General features: G+C 33.0%; 1 protein-coding gene across 1 annotated transcript; it reads left to right on the top strand.

Moving 5' to 3' along the window:
- Nucleotides 1-13,122: 13,122 nt before the first annotated feature.
- LOC105115566 (glyoxal oxidase-related protein) lies at nucleotides 13,123-14,759 on the top strand. Its single transcript, XM_011012491.1, has one exon. The coding sequence runs from the start codon at nucleotides 13,123-13,125 to the stop codon at nucleotides 14,755-14,757; it is 1,635 nt and encodes a 544-aa protein (XP_011010793.1). The 3' UTR covers nucleotides 14,758-14,759.
- Nucleotides 14,760-15,496: the final 737 nt, after the last annotated feature.

Genomic DNA, 15,496 nt, shown 5'->3' with positions numbered 1-15,496 from the left:
TTATTATTATTATTGTTATTGTTGTTATTATTATTATTATTATTATTATTATTATTATTGTTATTGTTATTATTATTATTACTATTGTTGTTGTTGTTATTGTTGTTTTATAATTGTTGTTTATAATTTGTACAATTAACCTCCTTGTGGTTCGACCCCGGTCTTGCCGGGTTATTTATTACTTCGACACTCCTGCACTTGGGAGAAGACATTAATCTTTTCGTCGTGTCATTTCCCTTCATAAATTTTGGAAGTGAATTTGATCATGGTTTATGTCTAAAACTAGGTTGAAGTATGGTCTTTAGGAGGAAAACTTAGTATTGACCATTTGCGTGAATTTAGAGAAAAGAAATGTCAGGATGACTTAGTTTTTGTTGATGATTTTCAGTGTCAGAATGACATAGTTTTTCATTGATAATTTTCAATGTTAGGATGACATAGTTTTTGTTGATGATTTTTAGTGTCGGGATAGCTCAATTTTGTTAACAATTCTAGTGTCATAATGATATAATTTCTGTAGATGACCTTTATTAAAATTAAAGACGAATGTCTTGTTACAATATTATCACTATACAATTCTACAAACATGGGAGATGTTTGAATGAATGTATATATGTTCTAGTATACGTGTGGAAATGGTCTTTGACATTACCTAAATAAAAATATACTGAGTAATGGTCATTTTATGTATTAGGAAGCATGATCGAGATTGGATCTTTTGACTAGACGAGGACATACTACGGGAGGGATAGATAGGTGGTTTACACCTTTAACTAATTATTATTAAATCCTTGAAGTATTTATACATATTATTGTTACCCGATTTCAATCCATTAAAATTACTCATGAAATGTAATGAATAATGATGTGATTAGCTTCAGCTAATAGTATCCATATTGGATAATCGAGATTAATTAATAAGATTAGCTTTGGCTAATAGTATCCAATATATAGATGTCCGAGATTAAATAATATGATTAGCTTTGGCTAATGATATCCTTATCAGATAACCATGATTTATTGATAAGATTAGCCTTGGCTAATGGTATTCATATTGGATAACTAGCATTCATTAGTAAGATTAGTTTTAGCTAATGGTATCATATTGAATAATTAGGATTAAATGATATGATTAGATCCAACTAATGGTATCCATATTGGATAACTAAGATTCATTTATGAGATTAGCTTTTGGCTAAAGGTATCTGATTGATACTTAAACACAAAGAAGCCCGAATCTGTCTTCCAGCCCGAGCACTGTTCGGTATTTTGGCCATATCTGGAGTTCTAGAAGTCCAAATGAGCTGAATTTTTTACACAAGAAAGCTGAGACAATTGCCTACAACTTTCATGTTTGCAACTGGCTCCAGTTTTGACGTTATCAATGACGTTTTGGGCAGACAAGAGAAGATAAGGATTGTCACCAAGTCAAAAGTTGGTCACCCACTTATCAATTAGTCATCAAATCAATAGTTCCCAATTTTGGCCTATAAAAGGAGGCATTTGCCATGCATTTAGGCATCTTGGTGTTCAGATCAAGATCATGCTCTTCCTTTCTCTCTTTGTATTTTTTATGCTTTGTTTTCATTAATATTAAGTTTATGCCTTTCATTTCCTTTCCTTTACTTAGTTAACTTTTATGTTCTTATTTTGTTTATCTATTTTGCTTTCTTTCATTATGTCTAGCTAAGTTAGTTATGTCAAGGTGAAAAGGTTACACTAATGGTGTAAGAATAAGTATAATGTAAACTTAATATGGACTTTAATGTTTGATACTAACATGTTTTATATTTGTTATCTTGTTTACTCTTTAATACTTTGCTTGTTAAATGATTAATCTTGATTTATGTTGTATAACACTTGGTACAACAAATGCTTGGCACTTTCATAGCCCATAATGTATGGTATAACCGACACCTGAGCTATGAAAGGAACTTGATTTGTTGTTAACATAAGTTATAATCATGAATGCTTGATGAGATTTACAAGTATTAGCATTAATTGAATAAGATGACTAATGTAATCATGTTAACAATATATAATCTGATTTGAACCTCTTTTGTGTGTGGTTTCCAATTGAATAATAAGAGTTTATACTATACTTGTTTGACATACCATTAGTGGATCCTCTAACCTTGACATTTATCGTTATTGTTGTTAAATTTTTACGTTAATATTACATCTTGAAGTTCTCCTCTTCTTTATTATTATTATTATTATTATTATTATAATTGTTATTGTTATTATTATATTGTTATTACTATTATTGTTGTTGTTGTTGTTGTTGTTGTTATTGTTGTAGTATTATTGTTATTTATAATTTGTACAATTAACCTCCCTGTGGTTCGATCCCGGTCTTGCCAGGTTATTTATTACTTCGACACTCCTGCACTTGGGAGAAGGCATCAATCTTTTAGTCGTGTTAGTATCTATATTGGAAAGTTGAGAATGAATTATAAGATTAGTTTTGGCTAATGGTATCTATATTGGAAAGTAGAGAATGAATTATAAGATTAGTTTTGGCTAATGGTATCTATATTGGGTAGTTGAGATTGAATGATAAGATTAGTTTTGGCTAATAACATCTATATTGGATAGTTAGGAATAAGCATTAAAAATTAGCCTTGGCTAATAATATCCATATTGGATAGCTGAGAGTAAAGGATGAGGTTAACTTCGGTTAATGAGGTCCATACTAGAATTACCAATAATAGGTGTTGTGAACCATCTCATTTGAAAGTGTTTACTGATATGATGAAATAAAGAGTATGATATGTTATTCATAATCAAAATTAATGTTTAAAGAACCATATACAAAATTAATCATAGTTAGGAATGAATAGTTATGCATGGAAGAATTCTATATGTATAAGGATTCCTTAACGATAATACATGTCATTAGTTATTTGTTGAATACAGTTGACATGACCAAAAGATTGATGTCTTCTTCCAAGTATATGAGTGTCAAAGTAATAAATAACCCAGCAAGACTAGGGTTGAACCACAGGGAGGTTAACTATATAAATTATAAATAACAATAACAACAACAACAACAACAACAACAATAAGTTAAAGAGGACTTTGAGATGTAAGATTAATGTAAGAATTAAACAATGATAAAAACAAATGTCAAGGTTAAAGGATCTAATAATGGTATTGCAAACAAATATAATGAAAGAAAGCAAAATAGATAAACAAAATAAGAACATAAAAGTTAACTAAGTAAAGGAAAGGAAATGAAAGGCACAAACTTAATATTAATGAAAGCAAAGCATAAAAAATACAAATAGAGTAAGGAAGAGCATGATCTTGATCTGGAAACCAAGATGCCTAAATGCATAGCAAATGCCTCCTTTTATAGGCCAAAATTGAGAACTATTGATTTGATGACTAATTGATAAGTGGGTGGCCAACTTTTGACTTGGTGAAAATCCTTATCTTCACTTGTCTGCCCAAAACGTCATTGATAACGTCAAAACTGGAGCCAGTTGCAAACATGAAAGTTGTAGGCAATTGTCTCAGCTTTCTTGTGTAAAAAATTCAGCTCATTTGGACTTCTAGAACTCCAGATATGGCCAAAATACCGAACAGTGCTCGGGCTGGAAGACAGATTCGGGCTTCTTTGTTGTTGCTACAATTTGGACTTGATAATGGCCTTTTTAGATCTTGGGCTCCATATGAAAGTTGTAGGCCTATGTCTTACCTTTCCATCCATATAAATTGGACCTAAATCTGAGATATATAGCTCTAGATATGACCCAATTACCGAACAGTGTTCCGGTTTGGATTGCACCGACATCTCTTCTCTAAGTTTGACCATCTCTTTATCCATGCAATTTAAGTTCTTCAAGTCATCAATCAATCCTTTCATTTATGTGATAGACCTGCATTAAAAATAGACATTTACCACAAATTAAAGGTATCTTATATTATTAGATACATTATTATAAAACATATTTTAGTTAAGGAGTTATTGATACTTCAAGTGCAAAATGATGATATAAAACCATGATAAAAATGCACTTTTAAGTACTAATCACACCCCCCAACCAGCTTATTACTAGTCCCTAGTAATCAAAGCGTAAAATAGAAAAACAATTTGCAAATTCCACAAAGCAAGGTATTCATCATTTAACTTCCATTAATCTATCCAGATAAACAAACTCTCATTAAATTTATATATCTGCTCAATACCTCTTAACAAGATATTAATAAACCTTTCTTTTGTGCTCAATGTATCAACACATAATTATGGGGCTTTTCTTGGAAGAAAACAAAATTTTTGTTCTAATGTTTAAGGTTAACTTCCTTGGGTTGGGATTACTATTTTTGTCTTTTTTTTTTTTAACTCTATATACATATACTTTAAAAACATCATGCATCTTTAACCCATGTAACGAGCTTTCAGCTAATGACTCCCAGACCAGTTGGTCTTAGGGCATTAGGTGTTAAGACACCCCTACGAGCTTAGTAACTCGGGTCGCAGATACTGATATGTAGATAGTGCAATGTTTGATTCCCTTAAGCTTTTCTCCTCAACCCATGTAACAAGCGTTGGGCCAATAGCTCCCAAGTCAGTTGACTTTAGGGTATTAGGTGTTAAAACACCCCTTCGGACTTAATTGCTTAGGTTAGGGAGGCTACGAAACCAAACTTATCTACATTTTTATTATCATCATTTTTTTTTCTTTTTCTTTTTCTTTTTTTTTCATGTTTTTCTTTTTTTCTTTTTAATTATATACAATCCCTTTCCCTTAGTTGTTACCTTTAACAAAAGAACATAAATAATGTAATAATCCAATATGCAACCCACAATCATATGTTAAAGTGTGTGTGTGTAAATTAAGGTTTAAAAATACATGTTAAATAAGTATATGAGCAGAATTAAGTGGTAACAATACGAGAGTTTGTAAACCTGAATATTTCAGGAAGTATTATAATAGACCTTGTTAAGAATGGTTACTAAGATGCGTCTCAAGAGTCACTTTAACAAAAGAACTCCTTTACTCTGCCATCCTAGTAACAACAATTATGCACATGCTTTATGAAATGAAAAACAATTTTTTTTTATCAACTACTACCCTCTCCCCCCAACCAAAACGAGACATTGTCCTCAATGTTCTAAGGTAGAAAGATAGAGTATAAAAGATATCACCTGAAATAACGAACACTGACAAAACCTGAAACACACTAAAACAAAAATAAGAAATAACAAAACATAATAATAAAACCAAAAGACACAAAAATTCACAAATGAAGGCTCAAATCCAATCTAAGCTTTTTACGGCTTCCCGTAGATGACCAATTTATGCGACTCATGGAAGGATCAATCACAGGAATGAAAGATTGTAGTTGGTCAATCAACTGTTCAGCAGTAGCAGCAGAGATTATGATTTGTCGTGCAGAAGATGTTAGAAATTCCTGTTCCACAGCATGATCAAGAAAAGACAACAACTTATCATAATAACCATTAACATTTAACAAACCTATGGGTTTATGGTGAATGTGCAATTGAGCCCAAGAGGAAATATGAAAGATCTCTTCCAATGTGCCTAGACCACCTGGTAAAGCAATGAAAGCATCAGCATGGTTAAACATTGCATTCATTCGAGCCGACATTGTGGAGACCTGAAGTTCCTCTCCAATTGTTTTTCCAATGATGTCCCCTTGTGCCAAAGCTTCAGGGACGACCCCCAAAACTTGACTACCTCCTAAAAATGCAGCTATTGACACACCTCCCATTAACCCAAGACTGCCTCCCCCATACACTAAATGAATCTTTCTCTCAGCTAGCACCTAACCAAGATGATTTGCTGATTCTAAAAACTCCTTTTCTTTCCCAGGACTAGATCCACCGAAAACACAAATATTTCTTATTTGATGACCTGAGGAACTTGCCATTTCTACACACTTCTGTATTTGTTAAATGTATGGGTTGAGTAGAAATGAAAGGAAGGAAAAGAGGGTTTTATAGATGAGAAATTAGAAAGGCAATCATAACATCTATATGTAGGCCAGCTAGAGTCTCACACACTCTCTCTCTCTTTTTATTTATTTATTTACTTTTGAAAAAAAACATGTGTATGTACAGGTAGTTGTGATTGTGGCTCACATCTTCCCTTGGTTTTACGTCCAAGAACGGCTTAAACGCCCTCTATGGGTCGGGGATAGGCTTCCCATCCAGTTTTCTTAAAAACTGGCAAACAGGGTCTTTTTTAGTCAGATTCCCAAGACTAAGTCGATCATGTTCTTTATGAAATAGTGGCCATAAATCATGAATTGCACGATGCACATCTCCACTAGGATGCGTCTCAAGAGTCAATAGAAGATTATCTAAAGACTCCTTACTCAGGCCATCCTTAATGAATTGTATTTTATCTTCACGGTTTATAGATACCATTCCTAAAGAACGACATTGTGTATTACAAGTCCATCTAGCACATCGATGACAGACTTCTAGTCGTTTTGCACGACGTTTCTTTGCAAAAGTGCTTTTACCTGTTCCAGGCATGTGTGAAATAAAGAAATTAGAGGACTCACCTGATAATCGGACCTTTGCTTCAATCAACCAACGAATATCTTCAGGAATTCCATGATTCATTAACAATCTCAATCTTGCACATCTAGCACGGTAAATTTTTGTAATCGCATTCTGAGGCAGAGCGGGAAAATACTTTTTCAATTTTTCAAGATTAGTGTCCATTTTCAAATGAGAATTAGAAGAGAGATTCAAAGAATTGCACAAATATATACACAAATATCAGTTATTGTGGGAAACTGAAAGAACCGACTTAAGTCACGGAGTACCGTTATCCGCCATTTGACCGGGGTGAGAGAAACTAGCAAAAATCACTCAAAAAGAAACACAAAAACAATGTGAGAAAAACAAAATAATCAACCTTTATCTACAAGATCATTCAAACCAGCTGATTCATTTTCACTAGGAAAATTATCAAAGTAAGCTTTCAAACGATGTCCATTTTCCTTAAAATCATTGTCATTCATTGAATTCTCAATATCACAGGCCCCATAAGGATTGGTCCATCTTAATCTTAGCTCTTTAGGGAATGCATAGAGTTGAGAATCATAAAACAAAACTTTTTGACCAGTGTCAATTTTTTGACAATTTTCACAAGTTTTGCAGAATGCATGTGTGTCCTTGAACATGGTGGGCCAATAAAATCCATTTTGAAAGATTTTTGCAGCAGTCTTTTTTGACGAGAAATAACTTCCACATGCTTCAGAATGACAAAGTTTAATGACACTACTTACCTCATTGTCGGGAATGAATCTTTGAAATATTTGATCAGGACAATATTTGAATAAGTTAGGGTCATCACAATAAAAGCTCTTCACTTCGTTCAAAAACTTTTCTTTGTCTTGGGTACTCCAATCAGCTAGCAAATCTCCTAAAGCAAGAAAATTAATATTTTTATCATACCAAGGCATTGAACTAAGAGAAAGTAAGGATTTGTTAGGAAAGTAATCATCGATTGGTGTGATGTCAGATGTCGAATCTGTTGTCACTGTTGACAAAAGATTCGCATCAACATTTTCGGTGCTTGTTTCATTCGTGATTTCTTCCTCAGAATAAACCATTTGCAAATCTTCAGTTTCATCCAATTCATTTTTACTTAAAGTAGATTCAAGTTGATCATAAACTAATTCATCAATATGATCTACTTCTTGTAAATCATTATCATCTCCAGGTTGCTTGCAAATGTTGAAAATATTCATCTCCAATGTCATGTTTCCAAATGATAGCTTCATCAGTCCATTCCTACAATTAATCAATGCGTTAGAGGTTGCAAGAAACGGACGTCCTAAAATAACAGGAAATGAATTACATGCTTCAACAGGTTCTGTGTCCAAGACAATAAAATCCACAGGATAAATGAATTTATCGACTTGTACTAACACATCTTCAATTATTCCTCTAGGCACTTTTACAGATCTATCGGCAAGTAAAAGAGATATAGAAGTTGGTTTTAACTCACCTAGATTGAGACTCTGAAAAACTGAATATGGAAGTAAATTCACACTAGCACCAAGATCAAGTAAGGCTCTTTCAATTTTATGCTCTCCAATAAAGCAAGAAATTGTAGGACAACCAGGGTCTTTATATTTCAAAGCATTATTATTCTGAAGAATAGCACTTACTTGTTCGGCTAGAAAGGCTTTCTTTTTCACATTCAGTTTCCTCTTCACAGTGCATAGATCTTTCAAAAATTTAGCATAGGAAGGAACCTGTTTAATAGCATCCAGCAAAGGTATATTGATCCTTACCTGTTTGAAAATTTCATAAATTTCAGAATTGTGATTGACTTTCCTTTGTTTGGTCATGGCTTGAGGAAATGGAAGTGCTGGCGGTGAATCAGTCGTTTCTTTGCAATTTTCAGATTCAACCCCTTCCTTACCCTCAAAGATTGACTCATCATCTTTCTCATAAGGTTCAAGAGAGGGTTTTTCAATAACCTTACCACTGCGCAGAGTAGTGACTGATTTGACTTGATCCATGTGTTGGCTTCCGGAACTACTTGCATTTGCATTGTATTGCCCTTTGGGATTTTGTTGTGTTTGAGATGGAAACTTACCTTTCTCTTGGAAACTGAGAGCAGATGTTAATTTTGCAAGAGTATCTTTAAAATCTGTCATGTTTTGAGCAAGTTGAGTATTGATTGTCTCTTGCTTTTCAATGAATGCATGCAATGTTTCCTCAAGATTTCTTCTAGGAGGTGGAGCATAAGGAGGTGCATATCCATGAGAATTTTGGAAATTATGGTGTGCTTGAAACGGTGGTTGTGAAGTTTGTGCATTGTCACTCTTCCAACTGAAATTTGGGTGATTCCTCCAACCAGGGTTGTATGTTTGGGAGTATGGGTTGTGGTTGGCCCTTTGAAAACTGTTTAAAGCATGGGCTTGTTCATGGAGACATTCTTTAAAAGAAGGCAAGGTTGGACAATCGTTGGTTGAGTGTTCATTTGTTTCACAGATTTGACACACAATGTTTTCAACAGATTTTAATTGACCACTCTTTTTCAATTCTAGTGCCTCGACTTTTCTAGCTAAAGATGCAAACTTGGCTTGAAGGTCATGATCTTCCCTAAGGTTGTACATACCTCCACTAGATGTATGAGGTTGAGTTTTACTCGGTGCCTCACAAGTACCCGCGGTGTCCCAATTTTGAGCATTTTCAGCTAACAAGTCTAAGTACTCCATTGCTTCATCAGGGTCTTTATCTTCAAAAGTTCCATTGCACATCAATTCAACCATTTGCCTATCTTTAGGTGTTAACCCTTCATAGAAATGTGAAACCAATCTCCATGTTTCAAAACCATGATGAGGGCAAGTACTAAGCAAGTCTCGATACCTATCCCAACATTGGTAAAATGTTTCTCCTGGTTTTTGAGTGAAAGTGGTGATTTGTCTCTTGAAAGAGTTTGTTCTATGAGATGGAAAAAACTTCTTTAAAAACTGTTGTTGCATTTCATCCCAAGCACGAATGGATCCTGGTCTTAAATTTTGTAGCCATGTTTTAGCTTTATCTTTTAATGAAAAAGGAAAAAGCTTTAATCTAATGGTGTTCATGCTACAATTTAAATTATTATATGTGTTGCAGACCTCCTCAAATTCCCTTAAATGCAAGTATGGATTTTCTCCTTTCATTTATGTGATAGGGCTGCATTTAAAATGGACATTTACCACAAATTAAAGTTATCTTATATTATTAGATATATTATTATAAAACATGTTTTGGTTAAGGAGTTATTGATACTTCAAGTGCAAAATGATGATATAAAACCATGATAAAAATGCACTTTTAAGTACTAATCACCATCCATATAGAGTAAACCTAAATCCAAGTTCTATAACTCTAGTTATGATCCAATGATCGAATAGTGTTCCAGTTTGAATTGAATCATTATCGCTTTTATAAGCTTGGTTATCTTCTTGTCTTCTAAATTTTAAAAGTTATACTCATTAATCAATTTTTTTATTTATGTGATATGCCTGCATTTAAGATGAATATTTACTATAAATTAAATTTATTTTATATTTATTAGATATGTTATTATAAAACATGCTCTAGTTAAAGAGCTATTAAAGAGCTATTGATACTTCAAGTGCAAAATAGTAATATAAAATCTTGATAAAAATATATTTTTAAATAGTAATCAATAACGCAAATAAAATAATGTAGCATAAGATTTTATCAAGATGTGAATTAAAATATTAAAGATAAAGTCAGTAGGAAGATAATGATAGCTGAATTTGTTGGCAATCAAATGGGTTTGCCAGAATTATTGGCATCTGTGAGGGGATGATTGGATTATAATTAGTGGCCATGGTATCGATGACTAAGGATGAGATAAGAATGATACTTAGTAGCAGTAGTGTTTGTGACTAAAGATAAGAAAAGAATGATACTTAATGACCGTAGTATTGGTGATTAAGGACAAGATATAAGTTGATAATTGATAATTAATTACCAATATCTATAAATATGATAACTTTTGATGTTTAGTTGCCTAAAAGAATGATGACTAACGAAACAAAGTACTATTTGGTTAATTATAAAATGCTGATGTAGTTTCTCATTTCCCTATGCTTCTATTTAAGTTGACATATCATTTATATTAAATCATGGGCAACAAAAGTTACTTCCTAGTTGTTCCTAATAAAAAAGGAATTTATGTGATTTTCTTTGTTTTTAATGGAGATCATTATGCTATTGTTTTGAATGAGTAGAAACCATGGTGTTGTTGTTTCCAAATAATGGAAACTATTGAAACTATCCTTGATTGTATAATAGAAACTATTTGTAAGACTATTTACCAATGCTTAAAAATATATATGATAGGGGGGTTGATTGACAACTTAATATAGTTTGATGTACTATTAAGTCAAAGCAAATGTTAATGGGGTGATAATGTAACAAATAGTTATGATTCCTAGAAAATAAAAAGTATGGTAAAGTACAAATAAATTATGTTATACAATGATGGTGATAAGTAAACATAAGATTGATATGCATGGTTATTTCAAGGATTGTATCTAAGAAAATCGATAATTAAGAAAATAAAATATTAATTATTGATTAGGGAATCAAAAATTAAAAAAATAAGTTGTTACATTGTGATGTATAGTCGGCAACTTTAGATTTGAATGTATTACCTAATTTGGTGTAAATGCAATATTGAAAGTGACAAATATAAACTTAGACACCATGACAACTAATATGTAATTTAATATATATATATATATATATATATATATATAATTGATGTTAAAAAAAATTCTAGATAAGCACATTATTCTCATTCCTTATGAAAAACCACGTACATGTATTTTATGGCTAGATATTAAATTTGTAATGTTATTTTAATTGTAATAATGAGCATGAGTATTGTCATATGAGTTGAGGTATTATTAAATTTGAGTTGAATGTTTTGAGCAGAATTGTTAAAAGTGTTAATATATATAATAATTCCTTTCCTTCGTAAAAAAATCATGAGTATAAGTCTCCTTCACGATTAATAACTTTTATAATGCTATATATGTTGCAGGTCTATATCGGCTAGCACTAATTGTATCGTTTCACTATTTATAATTTTGTTAGATATTTATTTTTATATACTATGAATACTTAAAATTATATTAATAATTTCATCTTAAAATATACTAAATGGTATGACTGTATTTCTAGTATTTAGTTATTGCATCTTTTTTGTTATGTGTGTGTGCGCGTGCGCCCATCACATGAATATTTTAAGTAAATGAAAAATAGAAAGAATATAAGATGAATTGTAAGAAGCAATTTAAAAGAATCAAATGGAGAAGCAATTGAATTAGTGGGTAGCCAAAGGCTACTTCAGCAACTGCGTGTATGTAATAGAGTTATTTGATATTGTGTTATCCAGAATGATAAAAAAAAAAAACTCAGAAAATATATAAGTTATAGGAAAAACTCTGCTGTAAATTTGGTAAATCAAAGAATTAATAATGAGATATATTGTTAGATAGATTGCACAAAAAAAGACACCTTATTATACCCCGACATGATGATTAGAAATATAAAAATTACATGGAAATTTTAGGTTGTTATATAATGAATTAGAAGGTTTGCCATGTATCACTATAAATATGTGGATGTCTACTTTCAAATACAATTAAAATCATGTTAAAATTCATTTTATAGTTCTAGTTATGGCTAAAATAGTGGTGATAGGTTAAAACTAACAGATTTAAATATCTTTATTTCAATCATTTTGTAATATTCTTTCTTGAATATAAATTAAATTAATCAAGGTTTGTTCTTTATTTTTTGATATCCTCTTAAATTTCATCTTAGCGCATATATGTTGAAGAAGTCAATTAATTGCCTTCTTGAATCTTTTTGCTCTAAATCTTGTGGCTAGACTTAATGGATCTCTTGATATTAAATTTAGAATCGCATCACTTAGGCTAGAAAAAGAGTTGGATTAAGAGATTTTTTTTGTTATTTTTTTATTTTATTCTTAAAATTTTTTTATTGATTGTTCAGATTGTTTTTAGACTTATTAAGTCAATTAAATTATATCAAATTAATTTTTATATAATTTTAATTTTAAACTTGAATTAAATAAAAAATTGAATAATCAAAATTTAATATTCACTTGTTATGCAGAATATAGCGCGGTTCTACACCAAGTACCATCTATTTAACTCAAGTGCGGTACTGAGTGAGATTAACATATATGAAATAACCTACAAACTCAAACTTGACCTATTAACGATCCCTAATTTATAAGTTTTCATGAACAAACATGCAAAATCAAATTAATAATGCATGATTTTATTTATTTTTTAATCCATCTACACCAACATAACCTTTCTCCTGATTTTGCACACGTTCTTTGCTCCAGGAGAAAATACAAATCGTAACAGAAGCCCTAATTAAACCCTTCTAAATTAGAGAAGAATGGGAAAAAATTTTCTTACACTGGCCTCTTCCTCCGATCGATATACAAACTATATAAACCAAGAAACCTCCCTCTCATTTGCCTATCTCAAAAAACAACAATATTAATGGCAATCAAGAACCATCCTTTTTTCATCTTCCTCTTTGTTTTCTACATATTCATGAGCTTTTCACCAGAAAGTGCCCATGCTGGATCGTATTTGTCCACCATAACAGGGGGCAACTGGGTAGTTCTCCAAGAAAGCATAGGCATCTCAGCCATGCACATGCAAGTCCTTAGAAACAACAAGGTCATCATGTTTGATCGCACAGACTTTGGCCGCTCCAATCTCTCTCTTCCAGACGGCGAGTGCCGGTACAAAGACGAAGTGGTTAAGCCTAAAGATTGCACTGCTCACGCCGTTCTTTATGACATCGCTTCCAACACCTTCCGCCCTCTCATGGTCCAAACTAACACTTGGTGCTCTTCTGGCTCCCTCGATTCCTCCGGCAATCTCATCCAAACCGGCGGTTACAAAGCAGGCGAGGCCGTAATACGCTCTTTCACCCCCTGCGGTGACGATTCTTGCGATTGGGTGGAGCTGACAAACCAGGTTCTTTGGAACCGGAGATGGTATGCCAGTAACCAATTACTCCCTGATGGTCGCATAATTATTGTTGGTGGAAGAAGGGCTTTCACTTACGAGTTTTATCCCAAGAACCCTCAAGAAAGAGACAATTTCACATTGCCTTTCTTAATACACACCAGAGACCCTCAAGAAGAGATCAATCTTTATCCCTTCTTGCACCTCTTGCCTGATGGCAATCTTTTCATTTTTGCTAACAACCGATCCATCTCGCTTGACTACAAACGTAATAAGGTGATCAAGGAGTATCCGGTTATGCCCGTTGGTGACCGAAGAAACTACCCTTGCACTGGCTCTTCTGTTTTGCTTCCTCTCCGGTTAACCGGAATCACCAATGTGACTGACCATCCCGAAGCAGAGGTCATGATTTGCGGTGGGGCACAGAAAGGTGCCTATATCAAGTCCAATTATCTCCACATTTACGAGCAAGCATCAACAACTTGTGGCAGGTTAAAGGTGACGGACACGAAACCCGAATGGGTCATGGAGCTAATGCCCATTCCTCGGATCATGAACGATATGCTACTGTTACCCACCGGAGACTTGATTATCATCAACGGCGCAACCAATGGAAGTGCTGGTTGGAATGACGCTATGAATCCAGTTTATAATCCGGTTCTTTACCAACCAGATGAAGATCCGACCCGAAGATTCGTTGTGCTTAGCTCCTCCAAGATTGCCAGGCTATACCACTCCACAGCTGCGCTCTTGCCAGATGGCAGGATATTAGTGGGAGGGAGCAATCCGCACCAGAGGTATAATATGACAGGGAAACCCTACCCAACTGAGCTGAGTTTGGAAGCTTTTTACCTACATTACCTGGACCCACAGTACTCGTATCTAAGACCTTCAATTTTGACAGTGGAGTTGTCCGACAGAGCAGTGTCGTATGGAGAGATGTTCTCCGTTACCTTCGTGTGCTCCTCCTACCGTCTGGATCTGGGGGTCTCCGTCACCGTTATTGCACCGTCTTTTACTACGCACTCGTTTGGCATGAACCAGAGGATGGTGGTCCTGAACGTGCTGAGTGTAGTCCAGTTATCCATGTTTGCTTATAAGGCTAATGTGATTGGACCAATTAATGTTAATGTGGCCCCACCTGGATATTATATGATGTTCGTTGTCCATGCTGGCATTCCTAGCAATGCTGTTTGGGTTAACGTATGCTAAACCTTAGCTTTCTTCCTCTTCTTTTTCTTAAGTCCTTGTGTGTCAGATTTTTTACTTTTCATTAATTGTTGAAAATATTATGGAATGTTGTCATGTAATGTTGTGAGGTAATTGCCTCTCGCTGGAGGTTAGATATATAGATAGAGCTATGCACTTCAATGAAATTGTAATTGATAAAACATTAATTTGAGTATTTAAGAGTATGATAGTTTTTGTTTTAAAATATGTTTTGAAAGTGTATTTTACTATAAAACTAATAAATCAATTTTGTAATGTTTTTTTATTGATTTGATATTCTACTATCAAATATGAAATATAATATTTTTAAAATAAATTATTTTAATAGATTTTAAAATAAAAATACTTATAAAAACTAATTTACACCACAGTACTAAACATACACTAAATAAAACAGAATTTATGGCAATTATGCATATGGCTTTTTATTTGTCACATAGGAATACTCGTACAGATGAAGCAAGATGATTTTGAAATATGGTTTCCAAGCTTTATTTGAGTTTGATCTTTAATTTAATTGAACAAGATTTAGTGATTCATTGACACAATTAAACTTGATACAAACCTAAAAAAGTTAACAGTAATTTTCATTTTTTATTATTTTACTAAAAATAGTCAAATTAAAGTGGCGGAGAGCTACAATTATTCAATAATAGATTTACAAGGACATGTATTTTCTTTGCATTGCAGGAGATTTTAAAGATAAAAATGGGTTGCATGA

This window comes from Populus euphratica, unplaced genomic scaffold (genome assembly GCF_000495115.2).
Source record: "Populus euphratica unplaced genomic scaffold, PopEup_1.0 scaffold733.1, whole genome shotgun sequence".
In the NCBI taxonomy this organism is placed as follows: Eukaryota; Viridiplantae; Streptophyta; class Magnoliopsida; order Malpighiales; family Salicaceae; genus Populus; species Populus euphratica.
The sequence above is the reverse complement of the archived record's forward strand: the minus strand, read 5'-3'. Positions and strand labels throughout refer to the sequence as shown.